Source organism: Typopeltis vanoorti, chromosome 24 (assembly GCF_054136105.1).
Source record: "Typopeltis vanoorti isolate ZY-2024b chromosome 24, IOZ_Tvanoo_1.0, whole genome shotgun sequence".
Taxonomy (NCBI): domain Eukaryota; kingdom Metazoa; phylum Arthropoda; class Arachnida; order Uropygi; family Thelyphonidae; genus Typopeltis; species Typopeltis vanoorti.
In genome coordinates, this window is record NC_143572.1 from 8,522,335 (window position 1) to 8,535,129 (window position 12,795).

A 12,795-nucleotide genomic window follows, 5' to 3' on the forward strand; every position below is an offset into this window, starting at 1 on the left:
ACAAGCAGGTTATTATACCCTTTTATAGAGCCTTTGTAAGACCTCATCTTGATTACTGTGCATAGATCTGGTCACCTGCATTTCTTTGGGATGAGGAGGAGGTAGAGAGGAGCCGGAGGCAAGTGACCAAGATCAGTGCCAGATTAACCCCTGTGGAGGCCCCTAGGCAGTCGAAATCTTGGGCTCCCTAACTGACAGCTGATAGAAAATTATTTAAATTAAGGAGATATTAAATCCCACATTATTTCAAAGCCGAATAAGAAACTCAAAAATCGGAATCAAAGAGTGTCATGCCGAATATAGTAAACTATAAAAGTTTTGGCAGATTGTAGCGTAAGCTAAAGCACGTAGTTCACTAGGGCAACTCGTAGCAAAGGTGGGTAAAGTTCTGATCACTATTGCTTCACAATAACATCGCTTCGGTGACGTTACATCGCCAAAGTGAAGCCTATTGGCTCTTTTATGTAAGTATTCTATGGGTGCACCTTTTTGACAAATCATATAGCAAATATATAAGTTCTTTTCGCTATAACGTCAGTATTACCTGGTCTACCTACTCACTGATGAGACCTTAATAAAGGTCGAAACCGGTCTGGGTAGTGACCTTCCACCATAATGTATAACATCACACATCTCCTAGGAGACGTGTTTTACATTATGGGTAATACTAAGAATAGTGATCAGAACTTTACCCACCTTTGCTACGAGTTGCAGTTGCCCTAGTGTTAAACTACATGCTTTAGCTTACGTTACAATCCACTGAAACTTTTATAGTTTACTATATTCGGAATGAAACTCTTTGATTCCGATCTTTGAGTTTCTTATTCGGCTTTGAAATAATGTGGGATTTAATATCCCCTTAATTTAAATATTGTTACATCGCCAAAGTGAAGCCTATTGGCTCTTTTATTTAAGATAGAAAATTAGTTTTTAAGAGACAAACTGTAATGTGAACCTGTTGTCTATGGTTTATGTACTTTAAGTTGTTAATGGATACATTACATTAATACGTATTTTCTCTATAGAGTCTTTAATGTAAAGTTTTCGTTTCTTTGAGTTGATTAATTTTTTCTATCTTTTGGAAACAACTTAAGAAAGCTTGATTGTAATTTTTTCTTTCAAGAGCAAATCAATACTATTTTGGTCTGTTGTCACAGGGCCCTAAACGGTATGGGACCCATAGGATGGTGCCTATTCTGCCTATTATATAGCAGGTCAATGGAATGAGTCTTATGACAGGTTGAAGATTTGTGGATTACAGAAATTGGTTGACAGACGGAAAAGGGGTGACATGATTGAGATATACAAATTACTGAAGGATTTTTACAAGATTAATACAGTGAAAATTTTTCAGAACAGATCTGATGGTGGGAGAACTAGGGACCACCCATATTGGAAATTGAGAAAAAGTGTAGTCAGCAAAAGTGTAAGGACTAGATTTTTTGCTTGGAGAGTGGTGAATGAGTGGAATAGGTTGCCAGAGTTTGTTGTCAGTGCCATGACTGTGAATGAGTTCAAAACTTAGTACTATAGTTACTGCGCAAATGTTGAATAGTGCTGGGCATGATGTTTAAGACCTCCATTGATAAGTTTAAGGACTCCAGGGAGTAGCCCATAATAATACAAAAGTACTACATGATTAAGCTCATATTATTGCTAATCTCCTATCAACAATTGTCAGCACTCCAATATTATAACTAACATTTGGTCTTATAAGCCATTTCTGACTGAATCAATCCATTTAGATCTTGGTCTTCCTCTGGGTCTTTTTTTTTTCTGCAATCTTGGCATCAAACATCTGTTTTGTTACTCTATCCTTTCCCATTCTTTAAGTGAACATACCACCTTAGATTAGCCCTGCTAACACATTCTTGAATGCTAACAATGTCAAGTTCCTTCCTAAATTGTTCATTTCTAATATAATTCTGCTATTGATCCCATAACTGTTCAGGCTCTAATTTTTCTCACAACTCTCATATCTGTGATCTCTAATCTCTGATCAAGTACTTTATTTCTAACCCAACTCTCAAATCCATAACTTAAAATTGATTTGAACATTAAACAAGCAGTATACAAAAGATGTTTTGACTAAATTCATACCAGCTTTGCTTATTCTGTTGTCCATTTTCATATTTAATTTGCCATCTTCACTAAAAACTTTGCCTAAATAGCTGAAATATTGGACTTGTTCTATAGGTTCTCATTAGGTCCTGATTCCATTCACTTCTTTTCCATTCATTTCAGTGGAAAAGAATGGAAAAGAACAAGCTAGATTTACAAAAAAAAAAAAAAAAAGGATCTACTATTCACCATCATCATCATATGGAGAACTGCAGAAATAACAAGAAATAAAACATTTCTTTATTGTCTTTAACTTTATGTAAGGAAATTGTAATATATGTGGGCACATTGATGGAATGTCTGCAAATTCAAACAAGCATTTGACTTCCTAGAGAACAATTACTCCAAATCCTATATAATGAACATACAGATTATGAAATACTTATAATAATTATAATAACTATATGATACCATTCCTTTGATCCGAGAATCACAGAAATGATAGGTACCATATGGCACCTATCATATATGCACAGTTTTGTAATAAGAGAATTATAATTCTGTATTGATTATAGAAAAAATGCAATACAGAAAAAAAAAAAGTATTATAAATGAATGGTAGCTGTATCGTGCATATAAAATATACAGATAACCTCAGATACAAAACCTAGACCACAATGTAAAATGGAAAACTAGAAAACAAAACCTTAAAAATATAAGATGCTAGTTAATATCAATAAAACCAAAATAATGAAAATATGAAGAACACAAGAATAACATTTTTATTATTAAGAATGCATCCCCCAGGGAGTCAAGAACTCATAGAGGTGGGGGGGGGACCTTTAGACATGCAAATACCTATCACATATTTTCTTGAACACATTCACAAATAGATGCACCCATAACATCTAATAGTAATCCATTCCACACACACAAAATCACAAGAACCTGAATCCCATATGCTTCCTAACAGCACTATTCAGCAGCTTCCATGGATAACCCAAGTTCTACCTCCACTGTAAAAAAAACCTACAAAATCTCATTTGTGTCTATACTGTAAAATTTCCTCACTAACTTGTATGTTTCTATCATATCATCTGTCTTCAAACTTTGCAGACACATCAATGCAACCATATATATTACAATTCCATAGGACAGTTATCATGGCTACTTGACAATAAATATTTTCAACTGGCTTTCTATCACGAACACGGGCATATCTGTGCACAACCATGGTCTTATTCAAGCCTTGTAAAGTGGGAGAATAACTTCCTTATTCCTATAAGTTAGTATTCTCTTTAACTGTGCCACTATCTAATGTGATGACTTAATCACTTTAACAATGTGACTCCTAAACTTTAATATCAACAATAATTCCTAAGTCAATAGCTTCATTAACTACTTTTAATAAATTCCCATTAATATAATTATTACTCTCTCTGTAATGTACTCTGTTAAAAAATGCATGACTTTAATTTGGCAACACTGAAAAGACATTCAGTGTCTTCTGCCCATGTAAACAATCTATTCAAAACAGCCTGCAGGAATTCTGCATCAGCTACATTTCTTATCACTCTCCATAACTTAGCATCATCAACAAATAACTAAATAAAACACTCAAAACGCTTTCCGATATCATTAATATTCATGTTAAACAACAACAGCCCAAGTAATAATAATAATATTATACATATATATATATATATATATATAACTCAGCAATCAACAAACCTACTCTGAGTTCCTTCAGACAGAAAGTAATTTCAGCTGCTTCTGTTATTCCATATTCTTCAAATTCTTCAGGTTCTAAGATTATCTCAGTGTGAACTACTTTTGTTGGGTCTGTAACAGAATTAAAAAAAAAACCCACTTATCAAAATTTCAAATTTTCTTTTTTTAATTCAGGATTTTTTTTTCTGATGCATATAGTAAATTAACTAAATGAACAGTTGCTTCTGTCACTGTCATATGTGTGGGAAGGCTTAATACATTCATCATACATGTTGATTTTTTAATAGTATAGATAAGAACAAAGACTGATAAGAAAATAACTATTTATTAACTTAGTGCCGATATTTCACTGGTATTCTATCCAGAATCTTCAGAGCACAAAAACAATTTGTCACAGTACACGAGACAACCACAATTTGGTATAACAATGGGACTAGTTTGAACAATTGTGACATGCAACACAAAAACTGAAGTCCTAATTAGGTGCCATCTATGTTGGAAAAAAAAATAATAAATAAATAACAGAGAAAGAAATCAGGTATTAGTTTGGTCTTAAGATGACTGTCTCCCAAATCTTTGGCAAATTTATACAGCCATGCTTGTTGAGGTTTGGAGTACGTTTCACAGCTTCTGTTGATTGCAGGAACAACCTCTCTGACTTATAAAAGCTTCTTTGCAGCACTTTTGTTGTTTTTTTTCCAGTCGATCCAGTGTACAGGGGTCGGCAACCTTTTCAGGCTCACGGGCCGCAAGCGAAATTAAGAGAAAATAGTGATTGAAAAAAAATACTTAGGTTATCAATTTTTATTATATCAGTCTTAAAAAAAACACAAATATTTAAAATACGAGATATGAAACAAGCATGAAAATGAAACTCAATGAAAATTATTATCACTTAAAAGCAAAGTAATAGAGTTTATGCATCACAATATGTGTGTCTCCCTACTTAATGTGACTTTTGCGATTGTTTTCCCTTAGCCAGATTATCTATATCCACTTTATAACCTGAGGTGCAAATTTGAATCGAAGCATGCAAATGTTCATCGGTCAGTCGAGAAGAAAATTTATTTCTAAAACTCATGGCAGAAAATGCTTGTTCGCAAATGTTCGTGCTTTGAAATGTAACTATCGTCTTCTTTGCGATACTAATTAATCCTTCAAATTTTTTTGGTAAGCATAGATAAAATTTTTGGATATTTTCTAACGAAAATGCATTCTTTAATGTTTCATTATGTTGTAATTCCAAAACTTTTATCTGTAGATGGTTTTGTACGTCATCAATGTCGACATTAAAAGGGTTCAAAAATAATCGCATTTCAATGCTATTTTTATGAAAATCCACAAATCCTGTTGAAAATTCCATTTGTAAATCTTCAATGATACCAACAAAAGTTTCCTTTTGTGTTTGTGATCCAACTGTAGATGCAGATTTGCAACATATATAATGATGTAGATTTTCTTCCATCACATGTTTCTTCAACAGACATAGTTTGCCTTCTTTTATGTCAGAAAACAGTTCTACTAGAATTTACCTTCGCCCTGCAATTTCAAATTAAGTTCATTCATTAAGGTAGGTTGTAATACCTACCATAAATGCAAGAGACATAATACATTCTTTATCAGATTGTTGTGTAACGTCCTTCTGCTCAACCAATTCGTTATGAATACTTTGCTTGTTAAATATGTTTTGCTGAGCAATCAAAGAAGCTTCTAATTTATTAATGATTTTTTTCTAAGTTGACAGTTCAAACCCTTGTATTGACTTTCACATTCATTCTCGTAGTGAAGTCCGATATTATATTCTTTCATAACAGCAACACTTTTATGACAAATAAGTACTTCTTGCCAAATACTTTTATGGCAAATACTTCTTTATTGAAAATATCCCCATTTTCAATAAAGTACTTGCTGTTGCATTCATCATTAAACCATCTTCCTTCATCTGCAATTTTACGTTTTCTTGAACCCATTTTTGAAATTATTTTTTAACAAATATATAAGATGAACCAGGGAACGCAACTGCAAAAGTGCGCCAAAATCTTGGTTGTCGTCGGATGAAGTCGCCTTTGTTATCCCAGCTCGTAATGATTGACACGGTTGACTCACGTCAAGTTGCAGGGTGATATCACGAAGTATCGGTATCAAATTATTTTTAATTTATTATTCATATTATAAAATGTATTATTTAAATAATTCAATATATGGGCCACATGCCATGTAAGTATGGTCAACCTTTTGTGGGCTGCCAAAAATGCACATTTGGGCTACATGCAGCCCGCGGGTTACCGATACCTGATCTAGAGCATGGTCTGCTAGACCTGACTTGCCATAGCAATAATGCCAGATATATTTTTTATGTTCACCGAGGCAGATGTCTACAGTTCTTCGTCTCTCCATAGTAGGCTCGATGACATGAACAAGACACTTCATAGACTCCTGGATGTGATAAAGGAAGATTCTGTCCTCAGGTAATGGATGAGAGTTGCCAAAACTGTATGTGAAATTGACAGGCTTAATATAAGCTTGCTTATATTAAGGTAATTAGCATACAGTCAAGTATGCTAGCTATCACAGCTTGTAGAGATAACATAAGATGAATTGTTATTATAAGCATATATATTAAGCATAACTGGAGAGGATGGAATATCATAACAACCAAAAGACTTCTTGGTATCCAAGCTATTAAGGACTCTTCTGATATCTTTCTGGTGAAAATTTAGAGGGAGGAAGAAACCATCCAGTGAACTGCTCTTTTATAATCAGAAGGCAGTAGATCCTCATCTTTTTTGCATATATTACAACATCACCATCTAAATGCATAAGAAAAGTAGACACATGGAACAACAGAAGTTGCACCCACTTGCCTTGGCAAAGAGATCAGAAAACTTGACTGTTGTCTAAGGAGGTAAGCATTAGCAAAGTTTTCAACATTTGACCCATTTTCAAAATCACATATGGATTTTTTGATGGTTTCTTAATGTTGCAAGTACAGTGTAGACTAAGTGCAAATTTGAGTTTTTCATTCTAGCTACTTGCAATACACTGGGTATTCATCCTAGACTGCTTTGGCATACTTGCTAAAAAACTAAAGCTAGGATAACAGTGAGGGAGTTTTTTTTGCGTGAAATTAGATACAAAGATTTATTGCAGAAGAATTATTTCAGTTATTCAGTCAGAGTACATGTCTGGAACAGGAAAGCAGAAATGGTAATGATAACATGGTAGAAATCAGTAATCATCCGATTTTGCATTACTGTAGCTCTGAAGGACACAATAGTGAAAATGACTGAGCAAGGATGTTATATAATCAAGGATATAGGGAGAAAGTCCCTCCAGGAGCAGATCTGACATCAACAGAGCAAGATCTCCTCCTGGTGGTCTATACCTTAACTTTCTGGTGGGAAGACAGATAATTTGTGTATTAATTGTTAAGGACAAAACCAAGTAGTTTTGCCAATGCCCAAACTGGCAGCTTCTTTAGGGCTGTTAAAAATAGAAAAATAAATAATAACAGATAATGTTAACAATGAATAAATCATAAATTGAATGTCACATGCATTAGCTGTCAGTTGATAAAGTTTGCAGATAATTGTTGGAGAAATTGAAATCTGATATGCCAAAAGATCTAATAAGATATTTCCAGATACTGAGTGAAATAACTCCTTGATTTCTATTAAGAGAACCAATAGGAATGAATGCCACAGATTCCTCAATTTGTCTAGAAAATTTAGAAGAAATTTTCTTCTAAATGGTAGAATGGTGAAAGCATCCCATTCAGAACACATTGTAGCTGAAATATGGTGAGCAAGATAAGAATTTATCTTTCCTTTTGTGCTCTACATCTCCAACATGTTCTTTCTTTCTCACCTCAAAACCAGGACTTCTATGTCCTATGTAAGCAAGACTGCATGAACAAGGTATCCTATAGACTCCCCACCCCAATGCTTGTAGAAGGGGGATGTTATCTTTTGGAGATCTGAAGAGGCTATATATATATATATAGTTTGAATTGGCTTGAAAACTTCTGTAATGTTGTGATATTTGAGATTATCAGCAATCTAAATAGATATATTACCAATGTATGGAATGGAGACTGAATCTCTGTACTGGATGCTCTGGTTCTGGAGAGGAGGATGTATCTGAAAATGAATTTACCACCAGTTGATTATATTTTTGGAATATCCATAAGAACCAAAGAATGGAATAGGGTTTGGAGTTCCTCCTTAAGTTCATCTTCATTCTGCAAGATCCAGGTTGCCAGGTTCTTGATGTATGCGATAATGCCTAGCTTTTGAGATGGATGGTGAATAAATGAAATATGAGGATAGCATGCAGTGTATGTAGGCTTATGGAAAACCTCATTTCGTACAGTGTAGAAAAAGGCATCACTGCAATCCTGGTCATTTCCTGTTTGATTCCGCTGATGATATCAGATTTAAATTGCTACTCTTCTTGCTTCATCAACACCCAAGCCTAACTTCACTTTATTCTCTGAAGAACAATGAAAACACCTTAAATACAGATAAAGGAAATGTAACTACTGATTATGAACACCAATGATTATAATGACAAAACATCTGTTATGCTCTCTGATTATGCTACCTTCTTAACTTTGGACCATGTTCCTACTTAGGACACTAATGAAAAACACTACTGACTTACTTAAGAACATGCCTAACTGGCCATCAGATTTTATAGAAACTAAAATCATTACATCCTATGAGGTGATCAAAAAGTATAGTGAATTAACTGCTTTCAAAGTAGTCTCCCTGGCTTGCCATACACTTGACCTAACATTCCAGCCACTTTTTGAAAAACAGTCCTGGAAGTCATCTTTATTTAGTTATTTTATGCATGTTGTTGTAGCCACTTCAGTTTACTGATGTAAAACGTTTTCCTTTCATTGTCGATTTCAACTTTGGAAAGAGCCAGAAGTCACAGGGTGCTAAATCAGGTGAATGTGGCAGATGCGAGCACACAGATTTTTTTTTTTTTTTTTTTGTCTGACAAGAACTGTCAAATAAGAGATGTCCAGCAAAAAAACATTGTTATGATGCAACATGAAACCATTTGCCTACTCCTGCAGTCTTTACTGACACACATCGTTCCACAAATGTTCAAGTACAACTTTATAATATTCAGAGTTGAGTGTAGTGCCTCTAGGTATGAACTCTATCTGCACAATCCCCTCCAGATAAAAAAAGACAAGCAATAGAACTCGAACGTTGCATTTTGAATGGTGTACCTTCTTTGGCAGAGGTGAGTTCGGTGTTTTCCCACTGTGAACTCGATCTTGGTCTCAGTACCAGGGAAGTGAAGCTGAGAGGAATCATGTTATGAGCTAAGTTGATCGGTTTGCTCACTTAGTGGTACATACAGTTTTTGTGTACCTGTGTTTTGCACCACTGTCACATAAATGGAAAATGGGGATCATGTGACTCCATATCTGTACTTTTTCCAAAGCATCATAAAAAGAGATGAAGCCACATGATCCCCATTTTCTATTTATGGGGCAGTGGTGAAAAACAATGGTACACAAAAACTGTATTTACCACTAAGTGAGCAAACTGATCAACTCAAAACTCATAACATGATTCCTCTCAGCTTCACTTCCCTCTGACAGACTGAGTGCTTCAGATACATTTGCCATACTTTTTGATCACACCTCGTATACCTGCAAGACTGTATGGTTCTCCAGAGATACATAAAAATGATATCCCACTGAGATCAACTGGAAATCATATCAGGAGCACTGATTCTTATACAAAGAATTCATCCCATTTCATTCAGAAATTGTCAAATATAGACATATCATCTGACATCTTCACAACAGGTCTATTTAACAATGTTGCAGTGGATGCAATGTTTAGATCTTATTTGAGATCTCTTCTCACCAGATGTCACTAAAATATTTGAACACTGCCTCCATTCTTTTTTTTTAGTAGAACAATGGTTTTTATAAACAGCAATCTGAACTAGCAATGGGTAATCCCTTATTTCCTCCTTGCTTATCTCTAAATGAAAAACTTTGATCTTGCTCATGCTCTATTGAAACCTACCATCTGGTGAAGATATGTTGATATTTTTATTATTGGGAAACATGACCTTTCAGACAAAGCATTTTCTTTACTTTCAAATCCTAATATTGATTTTACATTAGAGTTAGAAAAAGATGGTAAACTCCCCTGTCAGGGTGTCCTAATCATAAAGAAGCCTGGCAATAGCGTTTCTTCAGAGGTTTTCCATAAATCTACTCATACTGAACAATATCTTCATGCTTTGTCCCTTCATCTTCCTTAAGAATTGGGCAACCTCTGAACTAGTTCAGAACTAATCAAAAGACCCATTCTTTGGTTCTCAATGGATATTCCAAAAATACAAGCAACCAAATTTTGTTTTCAGACAGATGCTCCTCTTCAGAACCAGAGTATCCAGCAGAGATTCAATCTCCATCCCATATATATATTGGTAATTATTTATTAAGATTGTTACTCTCCTCAAAGATCACAGTATTAGAGTATCTATCAAGACAATTCAAACCATTCGTAGCCTCCTCAGATCTCCGAAAGACAGATGGTCTTGAGATGAGAAAAAAAGAAAGAACATGTTAGAAACAGAGCACAAAACCATGCTGTCTTTCAGATCTCTGAAAGACAGCATGGTTTTGAGATGAAAAGAAATAACATGTTGGAGACAGAGCACAAAAGGAAAGAAAAATCCCACATCACTGAAGGGGATATTTTCTAGACTAATCAAGGAATCTGAGTTTCTTTCTATTAAGAGAATCATGTGAACATGATTCTCTTAATAGAGAATCATGTTCACATGATTAATAGAGACCAAGGACTTATTTTAAATGACATCTGTAAATATCTTATTAGATATTTTAGCATATCAGATTTTAATTTCTCCATGAATTATCTGCAACCTCTACCAAGTAGCAACTGATGCGAGCCATTAGACATGGAATTTGTGTTAATATGAATCAGTTTGTTTCTCTTCTAACAATATACTCAGTCTTAACATCATTTATTTATTTATGCAAAACATGAAGCATTGGTTTTGTTTCCAAAATTACTAAAGGATTAATAAAGTCCTTAACAATTAATAGTTATCAGATTCATAAAATATTATTAAAACTAAAAGAACAATTTGTGTAGTTCAATACTGACATCTCTTCAAGTTTGATCAGTGGAATTAAAAAACGAATGTCAGTTTCAGTGTTTTTAGGTGACTCTCAGCCATAAAGACTGTAAACCCACAGTACTTTTTTTTTTCTTTCATATTTATATTTCTTTAGTCAAGGCAGCATGAACAAATATCTGTAAATTTTGATGGTAACAAAATTCTGCTGGTAATTTTTGTTGTGACAGCTGAAGGAGCCTGAACAGATTGTAAAATCAAAAAGCCTCAACTATATCAGCAGGAAAGCTTTACTGTAGTAATTCCAAAGTTCCAAAGAAATGCTAATGAAAACAGAAGAATATCGAGACTATTAAAACATCATCTATTAAGCCAATACAAAACTCTTCAAGGATCTTTTAGATCCTTGAAGAAATGCTATAAGGCATGGATTTGTCAATAAAGGAGGATAAAAAGCTGGAAAGATGGCTAATTGCTTTATGAAACATTTCAGGCAATATCTTCTCCATAACATCCAAATGAAGCTCTCCATATGGTACAGGTGATATTTCTGCAGTTTGGCAAGCATCTATATCTAAGGTTCAAGACTTTCTTGCCAAGATATCAATGCTATCCTAGCATTACAGAGTAACAGAAAACAACCATTATATTATATGAGTTCTAAAAACAGACTTCAATTTTCTTCTTTTAGAAAGCAAACCCACACTGGGCAATATATTTATGTACAGTCTAAACAACATTATCTATAGACCATCCTGACTGATACAAGATCTCCAGCATATTAAATCCACTCTCTTGATCTTTTGATCATTAAATCCAATCTCTTGATCAATAAAGCTTTCGGTATCAACGTCACGAACAAGTATAGGGTTCTTTTCCTTCTTCAGGAGTATATCACTTGTACTGCTATTCCATATGTTTAAAAGGTACATTTGAACATAACTTACTTCCTTTACAATATTGCTTCCTTTCTAGGTTCTGTGAAGTAGACTGGATAAACCTCCACCAGTGTTTATCCAATTCCTTGTATTGTACACCCATACTTCGTAGAGTTGACTTTGGCAATGTGCCAAGAATAGTCAATTCATGCTGAAGGGAAGAAAGAAATAAAGGATGTATGAATTGGTCATCAACATGCGAAATCATGTGCTTTATATGTAAATTTTCCAACTGTTGTATAAGCAAAATAGTTACCGCTTTAAGAACTTGAATTTTCATAACAGAAAAGCTAATTTTCCACCATATAATGATAAACAATCATCCCACAAAATGCATCAATTACCCTAATATCGGAATGGATTCTCCTTCTTTTGACATGCGCAGAAGTGTCGAAGGGTCTCGATTCTGTTAGTGTACAGTACCTATGGTTTGCTTATCCTACTTTGGCCAAACGGTAGACCTACAGCTGTTTCGTAGTACAGAACATCAAAAATACATTACATACCATGAGCCAAAACCTTATTATTATTACGTGACACCTCCAGGGAGTCCGAAGACTCATCAAGGGAGGGCACTTACTCCACGACTCTCCATCTCCACCACCAAATCCATCTACCACCCACCAATATTTTCACAGACAATCACAAACATCCATGCCCACGGCAGGATTCAAACCTGCAGTCTTTTGGCTGGAGAGCGGATACGCTAACCACTCAGCCAACCAGGCTGGCAAACCTTGTAGAACATGCTATAAATAGTAAACAGGATTCTTCAGAAAAAAGGCTAAAGCCCTACATAAGAGCAGTTTCTTCATGAAATATTTGTACAAAGAATCTCAACATATCTGATAGGATATGGTTAACCTCCCCTTTGGAGGAAATCTTCCTTAGCACTGCTCATCTAAGAATATAATCCTTTTTT

At 34.6% G+C, this 12,795-nt stretch overlaps 1 protein-coding gene across 4 annotated transcripts in view; it reads right to left on the minus strand.

The window, feature by feature from the left end:
* Rad9 (cell cycle checkpoint control protein Rad9) overlaps positions 1-12,795 on the minus strand; it is a 242,435-nt gene that overhangs the window by 104,580 nt on the left and 125,060 nt on the right. For all 4 annotated transcript variants that reach the window (XM_090413858.1, XM_090413854.1, XM_090413855.1 and 1 more), the window contains one exon: positions 3,797-3,903. In XM_090413858.1, coding sequence (XP_090269984.1) covers positions 3,797-3,903 — 107 coding nt within the window. The remainder of the gene's footprint in view (positions 1-3,796; positions 3,904-12,795) is intronic.